The sequence below is a fragment of the Phymastichus coffea genome, unplaced genomic scaffold (assembly GCF_024137745.1).
Source record: "Phymastichus coffea isolate CEN01 unplaced genomic scaffold, Cenicafe_Pcof_1.1 PCOF00090, whole genome shotgun sequence".
In the NCBI taxonomy this organism is placed as follows: domain Eukaryota; kingdom Metazoa; phylum Arthropoda; class Insecta; order Hymenoptera; family Eulophidae; genus Phymastichus; species Phymastichus coffea.
Genome location: NW_026706901.1, coordinates 203110 through 229191, shown reverse-complemented (window position 1 = coordinate 229191; position 26082 = coordinate 203110). Strand labels below are relative to the sequence as shown.

The 26082-nt window shown below is 37.5% G+C and overlaps 4 protein-coding genes across 4 annotated transcripts; 3 read left to right on the top strand and 1 right to left on the bottom strand.

The window, feature by feature from the left end:
* The first annotated feature begins 1899 nt into the window (after positions 1–1899).
* Positions 1900–2733, top strand: LOC131669252 (uncharacterized). The gene has a single exon (XM_058944010.1). The coding sequence runs from the start codon at positions 1900–1902 to the stop codon at positions 2731–2733; it is 834 nt and encodes a 277-aa protein (XP_058799993.1).
* A 60-nt stretch (positions 2734–2793) lies between these two features.
* LOC131669251 (uncharacterized) lies at positions 2794–4008 on the top strand. Its single transcript, XM_058944009.1, has one exon. The coding sequence runs from the start codon at positions 2794–2796 to the stop codon at positions 4006–4008; it is 1215 nt and encodes a 404-aa protein (XP_058799992.1).
* A 14174-nt stretch (positions 4009–18182) lies between these two features.
* LOC131669250 (uncharacterized) lies at positions 18183–19184 on the top strand. Its single transcript, XM_058944008.1, has one exon. It carries the CDS (start codon positions 18183–18185, stop codon positions 19182–19184), a length of 1002 nt encoding a protein of 333 aa, XP_058799991.1.
* A 5338-nt stretch (positions 19185–24522) lies between these two features.
* Positions 24523–25524, bottom strand: LOC131669249 (uncharacterized). The gene has a single exon (XM_058944007.1). The coding sequence runs from the start codon at positions 25522–25524 to the stop codon at positions 24523–24525; it is 1002 nt and encodes a 333-aa protein (XP_058799990.1).
* Between the last annotated feature and the right edge of the window lie 558 nt (positions 25525–26082).

Genomic DNA, 26082 nt, shown 5'->3' with positions numbered 1-26082 from the left:
TAAATATTTTTTGAATGCTCGAAAAATTGTGAAAGGATTGAGCGTTACGAACGATCGTGCAGAACGTGCTGTAGCTTTGATCACAGAATTCAATAATGTTTTGACGACAAAAGATGAAGATAAACAAAATCTTTTGCGGGTGGTAGCACAATTGCGAAAAAAATTTCCTAACTACGATAAAGAAACACTAAAGAAAGATTTTTCAGAGACTTTGTGTATATCTTGAATGCATGAATGAATGGATATTTAGTAATTTATGAATAATAAAATTAAACTTATATATAAAATAAATAAATTATTCAATGAATGTAAATGTATATTATATATATTTGTGAATGAAATATAATACTTTTTATTTTTAAAAATCGTTATTTATATTAATTTATTAAACCATTAACGACGAGGTGATCAGAATTTTTACTAACTTTTCAACGTGTTTATTTATTATGTTATCAGACGAAAAAAATAATGCAATACCTCTATTCCTATGCGAAATTTGATGCTCTTTCAGAATCTGAGCTCAAAATTTCGATTAGACACCTAGAAAAAAAATATCACCGATTTAAACGTGAAAAATAAGAAAATTTTCGAAAACAAGTTGTTTTTGCATTTTTGTTCACAATGATACCGCAAAGGTATCAACTTTTTACTATGATCAGAGGTGATCATGGCACTCAAACATTAAGAGGAATTTTTTTTCAGAAAAATTCATCGACGCGTTATCTTAAAATAGCGGCGAGAATCGAAAAATTTTATACAAATCTCAATCTATTATTTTCATAAAAGCTATAAACTTTAGAAAAAAATGTCTAAGAACAAAAAAGTCTTAAAATTAGTCAAGGAACCATCTCAATTTTTTTTTTAATTTTTTAGGTATTTTTGAAAAATTGGATATTTTGAAATTTTCGAAAATCAAAAATTGGCTTCGAAAATTCTGAAATAATTTAAGAGTATTCTTTGACTAATTCTAAGACATTTTTGTTCTTAAACATTTTTTTCTAAAGTTTATAGTTTTTAAGAAATCAATAGATTAAGATTTTTAATCCATTGTTCTCTCTATCTCTCTCAATTAAGCTCTAATTGTCGGATTTTTTTAATTCAAGTTTTGTTAGCTTGCTTTTGCAATCAGCTATTCAATCAAATTAATAAACATCTCCTTTTTGAAAATATTAACAATATTTTGTTAATTGCCAAATAAGCAGGTATGGCCATAAAAAGGGGACAGAAAGGTCGTATCGAGTATTGTATCGAAGCATTTACCTGCGCGCTCGTTGTCGGGAGAGCATATGGTTGTAATTAGTTTGCAATTATTTGTTGACACCTACGTCACGTTTCTGAGATAAATTTATGGTCGCTTTTGTTTTTCTTGACTCCTGTGATTTCGTTCAATTAACACTTGCTAGAAACTATTCTGAATTTTTCAAAAACTTTGAACAACGATTGGGCGCACTTAAAATTATTATAAAAATCTGAAAAAAAACACAGTGATTCCTGATATCATTAGCTATCAATTAAGCCACCTGCCCCAAAAAATTCAAAAATTTATTTATTCTGAACGGGAGTAATGCTCACAGTGGCTACGTAGTCGAATCAGGTAATGAACAAATTAAAAAAACTATTTATGTTGCCAAAGGTATCTTGAGTCAAATATGTCCTAATAATATTACCTATCTTTTGAAGAAAGTATAATAAAATTACAAAAACAGGTGGAAATAAAAGATTCACCATGTACAGAATATGTCAGATATTTAGAAAATGGTGTTACGTCGTAACACGATATATATGTACTAACACATACGTATCTTATTCAGGCAGGTACTCGTACTTTTAAATTAAGTTAAGCTGCACGCGCAGCTAAAGCGTGTCTGTGTGAAAACCCATTCAATGGAACTTGGCCACATGACGCTGTGCGAGGACGACAACAACGATGGTTACTACTTGCCTCACCATGCGGTGATCAAGGAGTCTAGCGAAACGACAAAATGTCGTGTCGTTTTCGATGCTTCTACAAAATCCTCCACGGGCATTTCGTTGAACGATACGTTGTTGACCGGACCGACTATTCAGGAAACTCTGTGGCAGCAAATTTTGCGATTCCGTTCTCATCCCTTCGTCATTACTACAGACATCGAAAAGATGTATCGACAAATCTGGGTTCATTCCGACGACAGGAAGTTCCAAAAGATCTTGTGGTATCACGAAGGCGAAGTTCGAACTTTCGTTCTTAACATTGTGACTTTCGGGGTGAAGTGTGCTCCTTTTCTTGCAGTTCGAACATTGCACCAGTTGGCCGTTGATGAGGAGAGCAGATTCCCAAAGGTGGCAATGCTACTTCGTCGAGACTTCTACGTTGACGATTTCCTTTCAGGTGCAGACACGTTGGAGGACATCATGAGGATTCGCGACGAGATGATCAAACTCTTAAATCGTGGGGGGTTCGTGATACGAAAATGGTCCTCTAATCATCCGTCGGCTTTAGACAACATCGATAAAAATATCTTCGATTTAGACTGTGGCATACAAGGGAACCCCATAAAGAAGACTCTCGGAATCATCTGGGACTCTCAACGAGATGTCTTTTCATATTCCGCAAACCCTGATGCATCAGCTTCTACCAAAAGAAAACTCCTTTCCCAGATTGCAAAGATCTTCGATCCTCTGGGCTTATTAGGTCCTCTAACTCCGTATGCCAAAACATTGATCCAGGAATGTTGGAAAGCTAACATTACCTAGGACGAATCTTTACCTCAAGACATCCACACAAAGTGGACTGCCTTAGCTGAACAACTTCCTATGGTGCGAGAAGTCGCGTTACCAAGATATCTGCGATACGATGTTGCGAACCCAGTATCCACTGAGGTACACGGTTTTTGCGACGCGTCGATCAAAGGATACGGCGCGTGCATCTTCATTCGTTCCATTGATTCCGCGGGAAATGTCACTGTAAGGTCGGCTTGCAGTAAATCCAAGGTTGCTTCTCTTAGTCATCACACCATACCTCGTTTGGAACTCTCGGGTGCTGCCCTTTTGAAAGGACTATATGTCGAACTTGTGACACAGCTGACTTTCACTATCGTGCGAACAATTCTTCGAACAGACTCAAAAATCGTTCTCTGCTGGTTAGATAAAGCTCCTCATTTACTTAGAACATACGAAGCGAATAGAGTCGCTGATATTCAAACGCTAGGTGAGAAAGTCGAGTGGAAACATGTTCGTTCGAAAGACAATCCAGCCGATTCACTATCCCGAGAACAGCTACCCAGGGAACTTTTAGCTGACCCCCTCTGGAACTCAGGCCCTCCATGGTTGGTTCTTCCTGAAGATCAATGGCCTTCATCGGAAGATTCCTCGTCAGGTGATCCTCCAGGCGCGACAGAGGGAATTGTTTTATTCACCACTTCTTCCGGAAGCAATGTCTACGCTCGTTTCTCTGACTATGGGTGCCTTATTAGGTCCATCGGATATCTTCTCCGTTGGAGTAGAAGGGAACGATTGCCAGACGATACCCAAGATGCGGATAAATCGCAACGAGGGATTCGTTACCTCTCTCAAGTCGAAATAGCTCACGCAGAGCGCAATATTCTTCTTCTCATCCAAAGAGAATGTTTCAGTTATGAGATAAGATTGCTCAAGTCGACTACAAAATTAATTTCCAAAGGCCCCAACGGCGCTTTCAGGAGTCGAACGAAGTTCGACGAACTCAATCCCTTCTTAGACGAGCATGGGGTGATTAGAGTAGGCGGTCGGTTGAAGAATTCAAATCTTCAGTTCAATCAAAAATACCCTATTTTGCTACCCAGTAATCATCACGTGTCAGATCTCATTATCCGCGACGCTTATCATCGAAATCTTCACGGAGGGGTCCAATCCACTCTCTACACGATACGCGAGAGGTTTTGGATTCTCAACGGTCGAAATCAGATTCGACATGTCCTGCGCCGCTGCGTACCCTGTCTTCGGCAAAAGCCAAAATTCTCACACGCCAAGATGGCAGACCATCTTGAATAAATTTACCAGAATCTCGAGTAAACCCTGCGTTCGCTTTCGCTAAAACCGGCGTAGATTTTTTTGGTCCGATTATGATCAAATTAAAAAAGGATTGGAATCGAAGCTTCCTTAACGCGTACGGGTCTGTTTTCGTCTGCATGGCCACCAAGGCTGTCCACATCGAGGTAGCTTCCGATCTCTCAGCTGAGGGCTTCCTCGCATGTTTTCGTCGGTTCATTGCCACGCACGGCAAACCGACCACTATGCATTCTGACAATGGCACTAATTTTGTGGGTGCGAATAACGAACTTCGAAAGATTTACAAATTACACGATTCACCCGAATTTAAAGACGCGATTCAGACCTTTGCTGCAGCCGAACGGGTTGAATGGAACTTTAATCCACCTCTCTCACCGCACTTCGGCGGTTTGCGATAACTCCAGCTCATTTTTTGATCGGGCGTCCCTTCAATTTCTTACCCGACCAAAATTATGTTTCAGTTCCGGACAATCGCCTCACTTCCTACCAACTCGTCTCTAAGGCTAGGCAAGCCTTTTGGAGTAAATGACACAAAGAGTACTTGCATGAACTACAAACTCGTCAGAAGTGGTTGACCTCCGAAACCGTCTTATTACCTGGATCCGTGGTTGTATCGATGGAGGACAACCCTGCGTGCGTAAGATGGCCGCTGGGTGTCGTCGTGGAGATCCACCCTGGGAGCAATGGCATTGCTCGAGTAGCATCTGTGAAAATGGCTTCCGGAATCTACAAACGGAACATCACTCGGCTCTGTGTGCTACCTGTGAATCAGGAAAACGCGGATCCGTTGGAGTCTCAAGCTACCCTCCCGACTTCGTAATTAGCCCCAGATGTGCGCTCTTTGGTTTGCCATAAACGAGTTGAACCATAGGGTATTCTGGAAGTGTTTAAGCCTGGCCCGAGAAGGGTAGAGTACAGAGTGCTCTACAGCCAGATGCCCAAAGAGACAATCTTTGGAGTGCGATACCTGTCCGGATATCAGGTTCCCATAATCGCGGAGACTCCAACCTTACGTCGACTTTAATTTAAGACAAGCGTGATCATTGAAGCATCAAAATTATGGCCTCTGATGATCTCACGTAGAATAAGTTGTTCATTAGACTTAAGACATTGTTAATCGTTCATTTCGTTATATTAATAGTTTAAGAGAAGTTGAGGCAAAATAGCTTCCAATCAATCAGATTGTGATGTCGGTGCTAATCAATGGAGCAGTCCCTTCAACGAAAACTGGCTCTTCATGTAAATATACCAAAGACCGTCCTAGATTCGTATGCAGGAGTGGGTCAACTAGTTAATATAAGTTCTTGTTAAGTCTAACCTTGCTCGACCGTTAATGGTTTAACTAGTCTTGCAGCCGTGGCCGGCAGTATGTTACGTCGTAACACGATATATATGTACTAACACATACGTATCTTATTCAGGCATGTACTTTTAAATTAAGTTAAGCTGCGCGCGCTGCTAAAGCGTGTCTTTGTGCGAGAATGTGTGAGGCACTAGGGCCTTAAGCCTAGCGTGGTGGCAGCACCTTGCGGCGCTGCGCCACTCGCGCCAAGCATGGCTGCTCTTGCCGGTGTTACCGGTAGTCGTCGACGACATCGTCCAGCGTGCGGAGCTCCCTCGCGTCTTTACGTTTTAATAACGGTTTCATGCACCCACGTGCAATAGCGCTTACAATACCCACGTATTGCAAGGCTCTCGTCCACTCACGTGGTCTTTCCTATCGCTTCAGTGTGGTTGGAGTGCGTGATAGTAAATGTAAATTTGTTGTATACTAAATTCCTTTGTGTGCAAGGCGTTTGAGTGGGTGCATGCATGGCAACGACCATCGCTCTCCGCGCGACGTCTCTCTCGCATTGTTTCTATCATTGTAATTTCCCATTTCATTTTAATAAAAGCGTTTTTTATGCCGGTATGGCTTTTTCCCTAAATCAGTGTCAAGTGATTTCTCCTATACATCTAATAAAATAACAAATAACGATCATAAATAAATTAACAACAAAGAACAAAAGAAAATTTCAAAACAAGAGCAATTTACTTCGCCAAGGAAGTCGCTCAGATCAATTTAAATGGTTTCATAGAAAAAACTGTTAAATTCGCATACAGATATTTTGGAAGAGCAGTAACTAATGAAGCTATTATTGAAAAGTTTCAACTTCCAATAGAAAAAGTAAGAGCCTATAGAAAAATGGTCAAAAATGGATGTGTATATAAGTCATGCGAAAAGTTATTGTATAGATCAGACAATTCATATGCAATTTTGAAAAATGGTGACTACATAGAAATTGTACAGTTTCTCGTTAATATGGAGGATGGAAAAGAGTACACCATATACAAGAAAATCGCAGTGATAAGTGATGACATCCAATAACTGATGAATTATATTATTATATATTGTATAAAGCAAGTTATACAAATAAACTTGGATATTAATGTTACCGAAACAAAAAATATTGATAAAACGTGTGTTTGTGACGGGCGAATCGACCGTTGAGTTCGCTCGCTCTGTTCGCCTCTCTCTCTCTCTTCCGCGTGTCTTCCCCTGAGCCACTGCCACATCGGTCTAGGTTGATGAAAACCGAGTATCGACACACGATGTGGCTTTGTTGCAGGTTTGATTCCTGATCGGCGGAGATGCCTGGCGTTGGAGGGATGGAGTGAGAGCGGGGAACGGAGGAGGAGAGAGAGAAGTAGTGTCGCCGGCATGAGTCGCACACGTGTGCGTAGCCGGTGGCGCTCGGCCGTTTTGGGTACCTATAGAGAGGGGCGCGTAAGACGCGAAAAGCGCGAGATTCCAGCGTAGTCTAGTCGCCAGAGGGGTCACCGTGGCCTTTTTAATTTAGATGGGAACACTAAGGTTTTTTTATGTATTTTGACCCGCTGAACACGAATATCGATAGTGTTTAATGATCTGACAGTCGAGTAATTTGTTATAAAAAATTTAAATGTTTAAAGCGCTGTATCTTTTGAACTAAAAGAGATAGGAAGATTAGTGTAAGTACATTATGTTCCTTATTCAATAACAAACAAATCTCATTTTTATTTTTCATGATAAAGTTATTAGAACCGGAGATATTGTTAATTAAGTGCATAAAACTGGGGTGACGCCGGTGCGCCTGGATAAATTTAACTATAACTCGACTTCTAAGCGATATTTTTCATTGGCTAACATCTCATTTTGAAGGAAAAAGTCTACACTATCTTTATATGCAATAAAAGTCCTTTTTTATTCACGTGATAACAAGCAGAAATCGAAAAATGTCGTTATTTTTGCTGTTTTTTTGGTAGTTTATTTGTTTATAAGAGTATAAATCAATGTTACAGATAAAAAACTGGCTTAAAAATTACACGTCACGATCGGGTTTTTCTTCTAGATTAATACCCATTTTGATTTTTGAAAAAATATTGGTTACAACTAAAGCTATCGTCGTTTTAACGGCCGCTCGCGCCGCGGCGACGCGTTTGTGCTCGCTTCCGCCGAGCGGCCGCTATCGATGGTAAAGTAACGCATCTCTCTAAGATTATTTTTACATATTTTAAATTGTCACACGCTAATTTTGAGAGTGACTTGAACTTTTATTTAATTTGCGTATCGTAAAATATAATAGAAAGTTAATGTAATATATTTTACTATTATAAATTAAAGATTTTACTTTATTTACATATATTTACATAAAAATCTGTCTATATATTTACATATCATTCAAATGTTTTCTTCGATGGTTTTTGGGTTTTGGCAAGATTTATTTTTCATACAGGCACAGAATGTACAACATTTAATGCCTTTCTTAATACAAGGACATGCTTTTGTGCTGCATACTTTACAATTGCAAGGTGGCAATAATTCATCAGCCGGTGGTAGTAGAGTTGTAATTCTTCGTATATTCGAATTTCCACCTTCTTCAACGAAACCAAACGAATTCGGATCAAGTTTCATTGTTTCCTTATTAAGACAAGTTAATTGACCGTACACTACATAAAATGCTCGAAGAATATGCAATTGTATTGAATTGGATGTTGGGGGCAAATCTTCAATAAAACCAGATTTATGATTGTATGACCATAATCGAAGTTGGTCAAAATTCGTACAATTTGTACCATTATTTATGACACGAGCTAGATATTCTTCAGCTAATCGTATACTCTCGCGTATTGACTCATCTGATATATCTATAAGAATTAAATAACAATTATATACTTGATGAAAAAAAGCATAGCAATGCACAACAATAATTATACATGTATACATAGATGCTTACCTCTGCCAAAAGTCAGCAAAAAATGTTTAGGATTTGCTTGCAAACCTTTTAATTTGGTACCAACCTTACTGGTATAATCTGCACCAGTAAGATGATGCACGGCTGGTAAAACATCGCATAATTCATCGCCATGAAATTCGGCTAAAAGATAAATGGGTATATTTCTTATGGTATTACCTATTCCTGCATAAACCCATAGAGTCTGAAATAATACAAAATTATACATATTTGGCAAAGAAATTTTTACTCTGATTAAAATTATTACCTGTAAACCGTGGTGCTTGAAAAACCTATAAAAGTGTGTAACCAAAACAATAACATCTGTGTCGGACGATGTAACGAATACGTTATTGAGCCCCTTATTTACAGCATGATCAATGTGTATTAATATTTTTACGTCTGCTTCTTCAATGTCTTCTCGCTGTAATTTAGAATCAACACTGCCTCGATTCGAGATACTTGGTTCGTCATTTATTGTGCTGAATATCAAATGGAGTGATTGTAAGTTTTTATCTTGTTTTAAGTAATCACGTAAAAAAATTTGAAATAAGATTTTATTTCTTGATGATCCCCAAAAAGTATCTGGTTTTTTTAGCAATGCAGTTTTCTCGTTAATCGTACTATAAAGTATTGTCGTCGATGAATTCAATCTTCTTTGATGTTCTGACATTTTTATTGATGAATCGAAGTATGAATCGAATACAAAGTTGATTTGCGTTACATTTTGGAGTGTAGTCAAGTAATCAATATATTTACAAAACTTAGCAGCTAAATCACCAAATGTAAAACAATTTTTCCATGAAGTTCTTCTCATAGCTAACATGAAATCGACAATCAAACAAGTATGTATTCATATTTATATCCCAAGTTTGCTCTGTAATAAAATTTTCAGATTCTAGCCACGTAATTAATTTTCTTTTATCAGCTTCTTTTTTCATCAAACCATTTTCATCGAATAATGTATTTTTGTCTGATAATTCATACTTGAAAAGTTTTTCCAATGGATAGTTTCGCTCCCCTGCAAGGGCTATGATACGATGAATTTCGCTAATTTTTATTTGTTTTTGTTTTGGAGATTCTTCAGGAGTAGCAGGCATCGTTTTTAAACTTGGCAAATTATTTTTTTTTATTGTAGCTGACTTTTTTTCCACGAATCTTTCTTCTAAGAAATTTTCATACAATTTCATTCCATTTTCAAAAATATTTAAAATATCCTGCCTTACGGATTCTTGTGCGATTTCTTGCGATATTAAGTTTCTAAGAGGCTGGTTATCGTTACGAAAAGGATTTACATTATGAGATTCAAGATATTGTAAAACAGTGTGAACTGCCCTTTCTGAATTAAGGGTTGATGTCTCTGAAAAATCATGATGAACCTGTAACTCTTCATCGTTGTTAGAGAAATCAATAATTTCTTTGAAGAGATTACTAGCAGCCAAAAACTCATGGTAAGTCAAGTCATAAACTGCAACAAATTCTTTTTTCTGCGTCGAACCTTTTACGCCACCAGGATGTTTAGATGTTCTATTGATTGTTTGTTCGAGGGCCTGGTCTGAGCTTACTGATGTATAAGGTACGTCAGACCTCTTTACCGTAAAATGCCCTTTCATGAGATGCTCGTAAACCTCTGGGTACTTTTCCTGCAGAGAGCGCATATAGGCTAAGTAAACAGCACACCATCTTGCATAATTAATTCTATCCATGATGTGAAAAATAGGTTGAAGTTTCTCTATGGTATTCAGATGTAAAGTGAAATCACCTGTGCGATCTGCACGAATCAAATCTAATAATAAATTTATTAAAATTAAAACATTATTCCAATATTTGAACATTTCAGATTTTACGCACGATTCTTCAACGAACTCATTGAAGTCGTCTAGTAATTTCTTTGCATCACCTTTCAAATTATCAAAAATTCCTTTAAACTCATCAGTTTCCTTCGTTTCAATACACTCTTGTAGCATATTTATCATTTCTATAATATTTTCGTTTTCTTCGAGTCTGCGCTTCGTAAAAAATTCCATTAGTTGGAGTCTCCTTGATGTTTCTGTTAGGTACGTATAAAATTTGATACAACGTGCATAATTCGTTGCATCAAGTATTTGTTCAATTACTTTACTTCCAAATAAGTTCGTTTCTACGAAGATTTGTTCAACGCCACTATTTTTCAAGTATTTTCCAAGACAAGCCTAATACAACTTTAATTATGTGAAAATCGCCAAGAGCCAAAATAATATTTTCGAATTCCCCTCCACATTCAAACTTGATTTTACGAGCTAATTTGTACACACCTTCGTCGCAATAAACTACTAAATACTCTTGATCAAGCTGTTTTAAAATATCATTAAAATTCTTTAAACACGTATACGCTGTGCTTGCTTCGGTAATAGGTGCTGGAATAACTGGAAAGTAGCCAACCTTTTGTTTAGGGCAATCATCTCTATAAATAATTGAATTGAATGAACTCCAGGTAGGAACTTTTTGATCAGTTGAACAAGTCGATATTTTACTTCTGTCTGTAGAAACATCCATTCTTGATAAATACCATAAAAAGTCATTTGAATTCAAACTTTTGTTGAAACTATCAATTGATAATTTTTCGTCTCCTTGTTTCATAAAAAAATCAGTTGGTAATATTATTTCCTTTTTAGATTTGTCATACTCTATAATTTTTTGGCAATCCAATAATGATTCAAATGACCTTAATCTTTTATCTACTCCTGATTCCGATACATTTGGTTTTTTATTGACATTCTCTGATATATCCTGATATAGCACGATAACTGAATCGTGAGAAGAATGAAGGCGTGAAGTTGTAGCTTCATTCCAGTCGAAATTATCGAAAGCCGCAGTCACATAGTTCGACGTATTAAATTGACTAGGAATGGGCGCCGTACTGAAAGAATTTTTCAAGAAGCAAGTTGAGTCCTAATTCTCGAAATTTCATCATATGAAATTGAGAGACCCAAGCGATTCAACGCTGTCAAAATATTTTTACTTTTTGTATTAAAATAAATAAAAAGTCCTAAGTTTGTGAGTAATGGACTTTTTGTCAATGGGCGACAAATGGAACATATTATTTGGAAAGTACTGACCACTTTCAGTAACTTCGAATTGTACCTTTTATTTTTATCAGAATCCGTAGTTATAGAATCAAATATACTTGATTTTTTCAACATGTTCATACTTCTGTCTGACAATAATTTCTTGTCAATATCGAATAATTTTGAAAAAAATGTAATAAAGGGCTCTGGCATATTTAATGTCTCCCACGAACTTCGTAGGTCCGTTTCATCGCAGAATTTGTCATTGAGTCCAAAATCAACAGTTTCGATAGACTCACTCAATATAGATGCACAGCGCGGTATACAGTTATGTTCATAAGCCTTTAATATTACATTGTCTGTGATAATGGAATGAAAAATTTCAGATTTATTTTTTTGTTTTCTTTTAATGAAAGCAATGCGATTTCCAAAATAATTCTTCAAGGCAGATTTGATTTTGGAATGTTTCGCGTTATCAATCCCATATTTACTAGAAATAAGTTTTGATAAATCATCTAATGAAAAAATTTCACCTAAAAGAATCCGCGATTCAATTGATTGAATGGTATTCAATATCTGTTCATCTGTTACGGTAGAATTTAGTTGAGTATTTCTTGAATTTTCTAAAAGTTCATCTGCATTCTCATTTAAACATGATTTTTTTCCTGTTTTTGCTCTAGCTTAGCATTATATTTGTACATATACAAAACCATGCAATTTCCGTGATACTTCAAGCTGGCGGCTAGTATTTGTTCAGCCCTATTATAATGTGCAAGCTTGAGGTATACATCATCGCGAATAGCAAGAATTGCATCGAGAAAACGTTTCGCGAAATCTAGTTTTTGAATTTCACATAAAACCTCGTCATTTTTTTTTCTTATACAACCACAAATAGTACACAAATCAATACGTCTCATTTCTGTTTGAAGTTTTAATCTTTTTGATTTGCATATTTGTTGCATTGAATGAGTATCGTTGTCGCTATCGCTGTGTTCATTATTACGCGTACTTTCACCAGCGGTTCTCTTATTTTTTATTCTGCTTAATGCTCTTTGATCCGTAAGTTTTATAGCAAGTTTGCGAGTGATACTGAAAACCAGCTAAAAATTTATAAGCCTACATGAGTATACATTCTACTTAAACGAGCTGGTCTTTTACTGTGTCAAACCATCATTCATCGATTGAATTTATAAAATTATAAATAAGATAAACATACCTTCGCTGCCCAATACTTGAAGTCGTAGAGAAACATCACCTTGGCGCACAGAAGCAGCTTCTCGTATGCGAGCACAACCAGTTTCAGTACTAGTGGTTTTGGTATTGACATTTTTTTGACAAATCAAACACAAATTAATATCTAACAGCGTATTCATTACTCTTTCTAAATGCCATAACGATGTGTCCGAAAAGTTTACACTACCATAGCCGAACGCAGAATGCCTTGCACGAACGAAACAAATGCAAGTTGTAACTTGCAAAACGCAATAACACAGAGTAAACAAGTGAATAGCGTTTACTCTAGCTGCGAATTTCAAAATGTGTATTTTACAAGTATTGTAGCTAGGAAATTTGTTACCCAAAATAAAATTATTTGATTGGTATGCAAAATAAATAATCGATGTGTTTTCATCACAAATAATATCCTTAAAATTCATGTATTATACGGCGAAAATCCCGGCTTCTTGTTCAATGACTTCTTAAAAAATAACAGACGGCGACGTTGAAATGCCGTTTGAAAAATAAATTATCATATTACAAATTTAAAGGTAAAAAATCGTTGAGAGATAGAGAATATTTGGCATAATTGTTAATATTTCTATTATACTGTGGATCATATCAATATAAATTTTACGTAAATAACAACTAAGTGATTAGGGGGATAACAAGTCACTCTCAAAATTAGCGTGTGATAATTTAAAATATGTAAAAATAATCTTAGAGAGATGCGTTCCTTTACCATCGATAGCGGCCGCTCGGCGGAAGCGAGCACAAACGCGTCGCCGCGGCGCGGGCGGCCGTTAAAACGACGATAGCTTTAGTTATAACAAATATTTTTTTTTAAAAAATCAAAATGGGTATTAATCTAGAAGAAAAACCCGATCGTGACGTGTAATTTTTAAGCCAGTTTTTTATCTGTAACATTGATTTATACTCTTATACAACAAATAAACTACCAAAAAAACAGCAAAAATAACGACATTTTTCGATTTCCGCTTGTTATCACGTGAATAAAAAAGGATTTTTATTGCATATAAAGATAGTGTAGACTTTTTCCTTCAAAATGAGACGTTAGCCGATGAAAAATATCGCTTAGAAGTCGAGTTATAGTTAAATTTATCCAGGCGCCTCGGCGTCACACAGTGGGGATTGAAAACGGTCTTCACTAAATTCAACTTTCAAGGCGAACCATATGTGGAAATTAGATGAATTTTTTTTTAAATAACTATTGAATGATTCTGCAGAGATCTCTCGAACCCAAATATAGATATTGTTTTTTATCGTCTCGAACTGACTATGAAAGTAAATAAAAGCAGAAATTCGTGGCATAATTAATTTTTTTTTACGCTAAAACTAATAGTGATCGATCAAAATGTGGCTTGAAATCTCATCTTCTAACTTCATAGAATACGTGAAAATTTTTTTGACCCAAAATCTAACATGTATTTCTTTTAAAGGTCACTTGAAGGTCAATACTATTTTTTATGTCAAATTTGCGGCTCATTGGATTTCAAACATGCTAAATTACTAACTTAGAGTATAATGTATTCTTTTCTCAAAGTAACTGGAAGGTAGGTACTTTTTTCAATATCATTTGAAGGTCAATACTATTTGTTACGATTAAACGACTATTCTTCGAATTGGAAATATACTATACGACATGACTAATTTGGTGTGCAGGAAATGATTTTCTTCAATGCAACAAACCCACAAACCCCAACCCCCAAACTCCAAATCACAGACCACAAATCCACAAACCCTCACAAACCCTAACTCTAGGAATCCCAAATCTAAAAACCCTAACGAATAATCCACAAACTTTGGGGTTAGTAGGTTTAACCCACAAATTGTAGGGCTTGCGGATTTGAGATTTGCGGATTTGAGGTTTATGGGTCAAAACTGCTATTGAAACATTGTATAAAAATGTGTATTTATATATTTTTGTATTAAACTTTGAATATTAGTAATGTGAATCCTTTCAAAATGGGGAGAAATGACATTCTTGTTTTTCACATTCATTATTATGCACATCGAACTTTGTATACGTGGAAATTGTAAATTTTAAATTCGTAAAACTAAATGTAATTGACATTTTTTCGTGATAATTCTCTTTTAGTAGAAAATAGCACTAATATCATCATAAGAGAACTTTTACGATTAAATATAAACAGTGATATCCTGTGATATAAGTATTTCAAATTCAAGTTCTTACTTTTTGTAAGATATAATCATGCGGTTGATAATAACGTATTAAATTAATTGACTCTCAAAAACATTAATACTTAGTAAGTATCTTAACAATTATCTTCCATATTAGATAATCATGGTTATGTAGTTTTTATTTATACGTTCATAAATTTATGTGAGTAAAGTACATAATTCAAATTTTTAATTTCAGGAAACGATCATCGGATTCTCAATTTTTGAAAATGGAAGATATTTTTATTCCCAACAAAGAATTATGTACTTCATTTTTGAATCTATCAAAGAATGATCGAACGACAGAAAATTTATTTGATATCATAAATAGAAAATATCACCTCACCGAAATCCAGAAGATCGTTACAAAGCAAAAATTGAATAAATACTTTCTACCAGTCTTTACTAGAAGACTTAAGACATCTTTTTATAATGATAAAACATTTTTCGAAACCAACGGTACGTGGTTGAAACAATCATTTATTGTCCCAGCAAAAAATGAAGTTGAAAACAAAAAGAAAAGCTCCTGATCGCGATGATACTATAGCCATAACCAAGAGAAGGAAATATGTTACAGAGCAAGAAGAAAATCAAATGGAAAAAAAAGAAAAGCTCCCGGTTATAGTTCATTCGATGCAGAAGAAGAGATTTATCAGTGTAATCTTGAAGCTACTCAATCACAAAATTTAAAGAAAACGTATACAAATAATGAAGCACTTGCATTGCTTTTGGACACAAAAATGACTAAGGGACAATACGAAATTCTTATAAGTCAAGCTATTAAAAGAGAAATAAGTGCATATCCTCTATATAAAATGTTAACTGCTGCAAAGAAAGAATGTTATCCTCCCAAATCTTCAATAGAAATAACAGAGTCTTTTGCTAGAATTGAATTGCAAGGACTTTTAGATCACACAACTGAACGATTGTTGGAGCTATGCCATGAAAAATTGAAATCTCTTAGTAAGTCAGAAAAAAGAAATTTAAAGCTGACTTTAAAGTACGGTTTCGATGGTACTTCTGGATTGAACATGTATAAGCAGAAATTTGAAAATATCGAAAAATCTGATCAAAGTTTGTTTGTGATATGTGCAGTTCCTCTAAAGCTTGAAGTTTTTTCAAAAAGATGTTTGACAACAGAAGTCTGGCAGAATTGTAAAACTTCATCTGTTAGATATTGTAGACCAATAAAATTTGAATACACAAAAGAAAGTAAGAAAAAAGTTATAGAAAATTTTGAAAAACTGAGATCGGAAATAAATAAGTTGCAGGCAACAGTAATTACACTAGATGATAATAAATATACAGTTCGATATAATATGTTGTGTACTATGATAGATGGAAAAATATGTCAAATGCTAACTGAGACTTCTGCTTGTAATGTTTGTGTAGTTTGCAAAGCCAAGCCTTCAGAAATGAACGATTTGGAATTAATTAAAAAAAAAAGCAATAAACCAGGATACCTATCAGTATGGATTACAAACATTACACGCCTGGATTCGTTTTATGGAATGTTGTTTGAATATTGCGTATAGGTTACCTTTCAAAACATGGAATTGTAATAAAAGTAATAGAGAAATTCTTGAGACAACTAAAAAAAAAATACAGCAAAGTATAAGAAATGAAATTGGATTACTAGTAGATACAGTTAAACAAGGATCTGGTTCAACGAATGATGGTAATAGTGGAAGGAAATTTTTTGAAAACTATGAAAAAATATCTAAAATCACTGGACTAAATGAAGAATTACTTAAACGATTTTATGTTGTTCTCCAATTGCTTTCTTGTAGTAAAGCTGTTGACAAAAAGTTGTTTAGAAGTTACTGCTTAGATACTTTCAATCTCTACGTACAAGAATATAATTGGTATTACATGCCTGCCTCAATACATAAAATTTTGATCCACGGAGCAGATATAATGGAATATTTTTCAAGTCCCATAGGAAATTTATCAGAGGAACCGTTAGAAAGTAACAATAAGGAAATAAAATTATTTAGAGAAAAACATACTAGAAAAGTATCTAGATGTTTACAAAATGAAGATTTAATACACCACTTATTAATATCATCTGATCCAATTATATCTAACTTAAGAAAAAATATTAAAAAAAAAACAAGGCAACTCATAACAGAAGCTGAGTCACTGTTACAATAGTTTAACAATTACAACATTTATTATTTTAAATAATGTTTAATTGTAGTATTTTACTACTTGATAAGTTGATTTTTGTATCGCTTCATTTTCAAAGATTTGATTAAAAATACGAATCGATTATTGTATTTATAAGCTAGTTATTTCTCCTTAACATTCCATATTGATGTTCTATGATTTAAGAAATCAATAGCGATATTAATTACTTACACTTTTCGTAATAAGTTTATCAGTTTCAGTACCAATATTAAAAAATCTGTATATACTTTGTACCAAAATTGTAAGTGGAATATTATGTAATTATATTATATTTATGTGAAGCGCTTATAAAAAATAAAAAGAATGTTTTTCGAAACACAGTTTATTTACTCATTAAAACCAACTCCCTGTAATATATATATATATATATATTATAATATCAAAGAATTTGTCATATTAATGTGCTAAAAAGGTATCTCCCCATAATGTCCAAACTAAAATGTCCAAGCCAAAATGTCCACAGTTATTTATTGTCCAAAATAAAAATATGTATTTCATTAGTTTTTTGCTTTCGATTGTTTTCCCGATAGCGTTTTTTTCATTCACCATAACCTTTCATATCTTACATGTATTAACATTTGTGTACACTCTCACTCATGATTTTTCAAAATTTTCGTTGAACCTCGACAATGGCATATCGTACATTAGAAATAATTAAGAAAGGGTCTTCTACTTATGGACACATTGACGGTTTCTTATACTCTGCATCGACTTCCAAAGGTGATGTTGGAAGTGTCGATATCGAGGTCAATGCGCCGCGCGTTTGACTACCGTCAGCACGGGTCGCAGTGTTTTGATTCGGAGAGGTGGGTCGGCAAACTCTCACACTCATGAACCTAATCCCGAAGAAGTCGAATCTGTGCGCATTATGGGAAATATTAAGGTACCACTCTATATTTTTCTACATTGAATAGAAATAATTTTAGCTGATATAACAGCGTTCGGCTATAAGTGACCGTGCTCGTCCTCCTTCTGCTATAACGCGAGAAGCACAGGATTGTAATGAAGCTGTGCAAGCTCGTTTACCTGACATTGGCAACATTAAAAAAACTATACAGCGCGAACGTTTACTGCATCTACCGTCTAAGACTACCACTACCTCTTCTACTACCATAGAAGACATAAAAGGTATAAGAGTCAACATATCTTTTTACATACCATCTCCTGCAGCTATACATTTATTATAAAGTATAACATTTAAGATATACCTGAAACTTTTACAAAAACGCTCGTTGGAGATACTTTCCTGATGTATGACTCTCATACAGACGAGGATTACAATTCGGACAGAATATTAGTGTTCGCAACGCGCGAAAATTTACGATTGCTGTTCAGCTCAACAATTTGGTTCCTAGATGGTACGTTCGACACTGTACCATCGATTTTCTTCCAGCTTTTTACTATAATGGGTTCAGTTACCCAAACTTACAAAGGCACTGAACGTAAAATCGCTATACCATTAGTCTACGCACTCTTGGAAAATAAAAAAGAAATAGCATACTCCAAAGTCATAGAAGTTACTCTCTCCGCTGCTGAAGAGGCCGGTATACGAATACGTCATCCTCAGATTGTAATGACTGATTTCGAGCTGGCGATAATTAACGCTGTGAAAAATCATTTCGGTGAAAATATAATTCGACTGTGCTTCTTTCATCTTCGTCAAAGCATATACCGGAAAATACAATCTGAAGGTCTACAGCAACAGTACGGCGATCCGAATGACAATAGTATTCGAGAAGCTGCGCATTCCATGTGTGCCTTAGCCTACGTGCCCCCAGACAATGTGCCAGAGATATTCGACCTCTTTCAAAATGAAATGCCAGAAGAGTTTATTCCAATAGCTACATACTTTGAAATTAATTACGTCCGAGGTATTCGAGCAATTGGCCGGAGAAAAGCAGTAAGAGTTCGGTACGCGCCAGCCCTATGGAATCAGTACAACTCTGTTCTTCAAGGAGTTGCGCGGACAAATAATGCTTCCGAGGGCTGGCATAACCGCTTCCAAATATTAGTTGGTCGCCGTCATCCGAGCCTCTACAGTTTTCTTACGGAGATCCAGAAAGAACAGGCTGACGTTGAGTATATGTCGCGGGAAATAAGTTTGGGTAAAAAAGTGAAAAAATTGCCTAAAAGCAGCCAACTTCGAGCCGAAGAACGTATTGCCGCCGTCGTTGCCGCATATCAAAGTTATGTCGACGAAGAAAATGAATTGGAATATCTCAAAATAATTGGTCACCATCTTAATACGTGAATAAAATTTGGACATATTTGACATATCAATTGTGGACATTTGACTTGTGGACATTATTTTCTGTGGGCATTTTCCTTTGCACATTTTGGGTTGGACATTTCATTTTGGACATTTTGGGGTATAATCGCTAAAAATGATGCAACAATGGGTTTGTGGCTTTGTTGCATTGAAGAAAATCATTTCCTGCACACCAAATTAGTCATGTCGTATATTTCCAATTCGAAGAATAGTCGTTTAATCGTAACAAATAGTATTGACCTTCAAATGATATTGAAAAAAGTACCTACCTTCCAGTTACTTTGAGAAAAGAATACATTATACTCTAAGTTAGTGATTTAGCATGTTTGAAATCCAATGAGCCGCAAATTTGACATAAAAAATAGTATTGACCTTCAAGTGACCTTTAAAAGAAATACATGTTAGATTTTGGGTCAAAAAAATTTTCACGTATTCTATGAAGTTAGAAGATGAGATTTTAAGCCATATTTTGATCGATCACTATTAGTTTTAGCGTAAAAAAAAATTAATTATGCCACGAATTTCTGCTTTTATTTACTTTCATAGTCAGTTAGAGACGATAAAAAACAATATCTATATTTGATCTCTGCAGAATCATTCAATAGTTTACGACGGGGGAGAGGGAGGGGAAAAATAACAGACGGGTATCTTTCCGGTCTCGCACTGTCGCCAGCGGCGCGCAGTCAGCCGAGACAACGTTTGCAGCTTTATTTAATTTTTGTTGGGCGCCAGCTACCGTGCTCTCGCGTTAGGAGAGCAGGTAGCGCTGCAACGTTGGCTGGTTCTCGGCAAGGTCCTGCTGGTCGCTGTGAGGTCGGGTGGTTTCCCCGTTGCCTCCCTCCTCGTCGCCGTCGGTGTTCTTGCGCGCGTGGCCGGCTATCACCTGTGAAGAATGAAGCGGGAGCGCGAAGTCCTAGGCGACGAATTCGTTCGAGTTTAAAGCGTATCGAGCGAAAAGGGGAAAGGGGGGCAACGGATGGTTTACAGGGCCACCCACGGCTGCGGCTCGTTCGGCTAGCTAGGAGAAGTTCGGGGCATGGCGGCTCTTAACCCAGAAGCGGGTACATCGAGGGGGGGGGGGACGTCGTAGGGGCGCCCCGACTGACGGACTAGTGGTTTAGGGGATAGCTCCTTCCCTGGACTGGTGGCGTAGTTCCTGCGACGGCGGCTACCGGCTAGGTGATAATCAGGGCAGTCGCGCACGCGCTTACCGATCTCAACCGATCGCGAAAGCTACGGGAGATGAGGCGATCAAGTGGGTACAGTCAATAACAAGTCGGATGTAAAGGTAATTCAGATTTATTCGGCAAAAGAAAACTTCCCAGGTCAACCCCAGTGATCTATCCCTCGCGATGGTCAGCCTGGTCTAGGTTACTGGGGGACGCGAGTGGCGTACTACGATGCGAAGTCGGTCTAGGCAGACAATAATTCAGTTGGATACTTCGGACTTCGGAAACGATTACACGACGTCGGTCTGTTTACTCGCGGCGAAAATTCCAGTTCGTTCGAGGCAAATAAGTGAAGGAATTCGATCGGTCGCGTGAAGGTTAGCTACTGTTCACGGTGTTGACGGTACTTTGTAGCAACGATCGCGAACAAAATAAAGGCGACAATGTATTCTAATTCTGCCGGTCGAACGAAGGTCTAGCACGACTCGTGTAATGTTTAGGTCGACTCGGAAAAGAATTCATAGACGCGCACTCTAAGGAAAACTCGTTTCTCGGATGACAACAGTACGGCGACACTCAAAACGACGCTCGGAAGGTCGGTGGCAAAAACATGCGCAGCAACGGCAACAGGCGCGCGAAGGTCATACGGCATACCCGCGCGCGGACATTCGGCGATCATGTGACCATTTCAGATGCGGGACAAAGAAAAGCTCGGAGACAACGACAAACATGTTCGATCACAAGGCGTAATGCGCGCGAAGGTCATGCGGCACTCCCGTTCGGTAATTACGCAGCAACTTCGTCTTGCGGACAATGATAATACAACGGCTCGATGAAAGATTTTCGGAGGTCAGCAATAAATGAGTACGAATGTTATTATATCGAGCGCGCGAAGGTCGTACGGCACTTCCGAAACGCGGCGGTCGGCAATGCGCGGCAATCTCGCGATCATCGGTCACACAAAGAAAATCAGTAGTAAGGAAAAGGTACTTACTCCTGTTAATTTTCCGGTTGATTACTATTGCGGCTACGGCCGTTAAGGCCACTGTAGCGGCCGCTACTATAACTGTTTGCGTCGCCGTTATTGGTGCAGTCGCTGCTTCACTACTCTATTTTCTATCGCTGTTTTCCTCACTATTTTCAACTCTTTTCTCTGTATTCGCTACTTCACTATTTCCTCTACTATTCGCTACTTTCGCTATTTCCTCTACTATTCTCACTTTCACTATTTCCTCTACTATTCTCACTTTTCTCACTATTCTCTTTCTATACTCGCTGCTTTCACTTTTTCCTCTACTATATTCGCTACTTTCACTTTTCTCACTATCTTCTTTCTATACTCGCTGCTTTCACTATTTCTCACTACTATCTATTTCCTCTGCTTTATCTATCTTCTCTGCTTTATCTATCTTCTCTGCTTGGGTACCGCGCGACAGCGAGGCTCGGCGGACTACTCACCGTCGAGGCTTAACGGTTACTGGCGCGCCGTTTTTCGGCGACGCGCCGCTTCTCCTAGCTTACTTCCCCTTCGTTATTGTCGATTGGCTGGCTTGTTGCTAAGCCGGGTCTCAGCGCCGTCTATATTAATGTTCTTAGCCCGCGCAATTTGTTTATTGGTCGGTCCTTCGCGCCTAATTTGCCTACTGGTCGCGAAGATAGCGTCGGTTTTCACTCATTAGTCCGACCACCCCTAAGCTGATAACGATTGGCCGGTCAACTAGCGTCGCTTGTCTATCCTCTTCTATCCACCGCTCGTTGGTCTTACCGATTCCCCTTGCTTGCTTCCGATCGGTCTAGCATCGGTGGTCTCGCTTGCTCTCACGCGCTCGGTCGCTCCTACTTCTAGTCTAGCTAGGCCTACCTTAACTAACGGGGGCTTGCGATCAGCTGATCGCGGCTGGAAACTTTAGGGGCTTCTAGCTTCCCGGGGGAGGGTCGGATCGGGTCGTGAGTGCGCGAGGGGTTGTACGCGAGCGTAAGGGTCGTGCGAATCGGTCAGGGAGGCTTCTAGAGGTCATAGTTCGCGAGATCCGGGAGTGCGTGGGCGGGTGTATGCGGTCGTGGCTGTTCTGCCGCATCGTGCCGGTAGTGTATAATTTTTGTGTGATGACGCATCATCACAAGTTATTTAAAAAAAATTCATCGAATTTCCACATATGGTTCGCCTTGAAAGTTGAATTTAGTGAAGACCGTTTTCAATCCCCACTGTGCGTCACCCCGCTTTTATGCACTTAATTAACAATATCTCCGGTTCTAATAACTTTATCATGAAAAATAAAAATGAGATTTGTTTGTTATTGAATAAGGAACATAATGTACTTACTCTAATCTTCCTATCTCTTTTAGTTCAAAAGATACAGCGCTTTAAACATTTAAATTTTTTATAACAAATTACTCGACTGTCAGATCATTAAACACTATCGATATTCGTGTTCAGCGGGTCAAAATACATAAAAAAAACCTTAGTGTTCCCATCTAAATTAAAAAGGCCACGGTGACCCCTCTGGTGACTAGACTAGCGTCAGTATGGCTTTGACCAGCAACTAATTTCGAGCTAGTTAAGCCTCGTGACTGAGAAATGCGTGAATAGTTAATTGTCACAGAGTGAACAGAATCGAAGAGGAGGACCATCTGTATCTACATAGAATTCCACCTTCTGAGGACGACGTAGTTGGCCCAGCGGGCGTAGACTTCCACAGCAGCGCTCCCTCCTAAGTTCAGGTACCCTTTTTCGTTTCTCGGTGCGGGCCTTGATTTCTCTCTCTCCGAGTATCGTATCGGCCGGACGCGGACGAGTGGCTGCATGCGTAAATTCGCATCGCACTCGCGGGAATTCGCGGAACAATTGTAAGGCGATGTTGTGTTTCCTGTGCGTTAATTCGCACGGAACGGACTAGCCCGGACTTAGCCAACGCACACGTCAAATGCCGTATGTAAATTGCTGTTTTAATAAAGTGTAAATAAATGTCCGAAATGATGAGTTTCTTTGTGCAACCTGTCTCTCTCGTAACTAGGTAAATCGCGATCATCGACACTACCGGACAACATAAGCCCTCGTTAATTTTCCGCGACGAAGCGAATGTGCCTTCCGAGCCTTCCCCCTTAAAATAATTTGTGACGCGACGTTATTCGGGCTTATTTCCCATACGGAATTCAAAATTATTAACGTACGTGTGACATGTTTATTTGAATATTGATAGTGATAGTTACATTTCATCAGTGCCTAAAATGTAACATAAAATAATGAAAATCATGTCTTGTAATTTTTTATTAATATTTTATATTATACAAATAAATCTATTTTTTAGTATAAGTATTTCAATAAAAATGGTTTTATACTATGCCAAAATTTCCCTTATTCATCACTTTCATTTCTGAAAGTATGTTCTCTCCTAGCTTAAGATTCGATCTTATTGGAATAATTTAACTTTAGAGATATTCTTGTCTTTACTCATATACGTTTTCCTTATTGAGATGAAATTTATCAAATAAATTGTATAATATTTAAAATAAATCCATATTGAATATTCAATTCGATTAAAAAATTCGTATGAATTATTATCCACGAAGAGTTGTCAGCACAAAATAGAGACTGTAGTGTAATAAAAATGATAAAATTGTTTCTCTGATAATGTTTTTAATAATTAATCATACTGTGCTAATTGTATCATTAAATAAGTCAAATGATAATGATTGTCTGAAAATGTGACATTAGCTACGATTTTGCAAGAAATCCATCTGGAATTTGTTAAAAATCCACTTGGATTTTCTAGGAATCCACCTGTAATTCGTTAAAAATCAACTTGGATTTAGCTAGGAATCCACCTGGAAATCCATCTTGAATTCCTTAAAAATTCACTTGGATTATGCTAGAAATCCACTTGGAATTCATTTAAAATCCACTTGGAATTCATTTAAAATCCACTTGGATTATGCTAGGAATCTACCTGGAAATCCATCTGGAATTCGTTAAAAATCCACTCGGACTTTGTTAGGAATCCACCTGGAATGCACTTGGAAATCCAGATTATACCCCAAAATGTCCAAAATGAAATGTCCAACCCAAAATGTGCAAAGGAAAATGCCCACAGAAAATAATGTCCACAAGTCAAATGTCCACAATTGATATGTCAAATATGTCCAAATTTTATTCACGTATTAAGATGGTGACCAATTATTTTGAGATATTCCAATTCATTTTCTTCGTCGACATAACTTTGATATGCGGCAACGACGGCGGCAATACGTTCTTCGGCTCGAAGTTGGCTGCTTTTAGGCAATTTTTTCACTTTTTTACCCAAACTTATTTCCCGCGACATATACTCAACGTCAGCCTGTTCTTTCTGGATCTCCGTAAGAAAACTGTAGAGGCTCGGATGACGGCGACCAACTAATATTTGGAAGCGGTTATGCCAGCCCTCGGAAGCATTATTTGTCCGCGCAACTCCTTGAAGAACAGAGTTGTACTGATTCCATAGGGCTGGCGCGTACCGAACTCTTACTGCTTTTCTCCGGCCAATTGCTCGAATACCTCGGACGTAATTAATTTCAAAGTATGTAGCTATTGGAATAAACTCTTCTGGCATTTCATTTTGAAAGAGGTCGAATATCTCTGGCACATTGTCTGGGGGCACGTAGGCTAAGGCACACATGGAATGCGCAGCTTCTCGAATACTATTGTCATTCGGATCGCCGTACTGTTGCTGTAGACCTTCAGATTGTATTTTCCGGTATATGCTTTGACGAAGATGAAAGAAGCACAGTCGAATTATATTTTCACCGAAATGATTTTTCACAGCGTTAATTATCGCCAGCTCGAAATCAGTCATTACAATCTGAGGATGACGTATTCGTATACCGGCCTCTTCAGCAGCGGAGAGAGTAACTTCTATGACTTTGGAGTATGCTATTTCTTTTTTATTTTCCAAGAGTGCGTAGACTAATGGTATAGCGATTTTACGTTCAGTGCCTTTGTAAGTTTGGGTAACTGAACCCATTATAGTAAAAAGCTGGAAGAAAATCGATGGTACAGTGTCGAACGTACCATCTAGGAACCAAATTGTTGAGCTGAACAGCAATCGTAAATTTTCGCGCGTTGCGAACACTAATATTCTGTCCGAATTGTAATCCTCGTCTGTATGAGAGTCATACATCAGGAAAGTATCTCCAACGAGCGTTTTTGTAAAAGTTTCAGGTATATCTTAAATGTTATACTTTATAATAAATGTATAGCTGCAGGAGATGGTATGTAAAAAGATATGTTGACTCTTATACCTTTTATGTCTTCTATGGTAGTAGAAGAGGTAGTGGTAGTCTTAGACGGTAGATGCAGTAAACGTTCGCGCTGTATAGTTTTTTTAATGTTGCCAATGTCAGGTAAACGAGCTTGCACAGCTTCATTACAATCCTGTGCTTCTCGCGTTATAGCAGAAGGAGGACGAGCACGGTCACTTATAGCCGAACGCTGTTATATCAGCTAAAATTATTTCTATTCAATGTAGAAAAATATAGAGTGGTACCTTAATATTTCCCATAATGCGCACAGATTCGACTTCTTCGGGATTAGGTTCATGAGTGTGAGAGTTTGCCGACCCACCTCTCCGAATCAAAACACTGCGACCCGTGCTGACGGTAGTCAAACGCGCGGCGCATTGACCTCGATATCGACACTTCCAACATCACCTTTGGAAGTCGATGCAGAGTATAAGAAA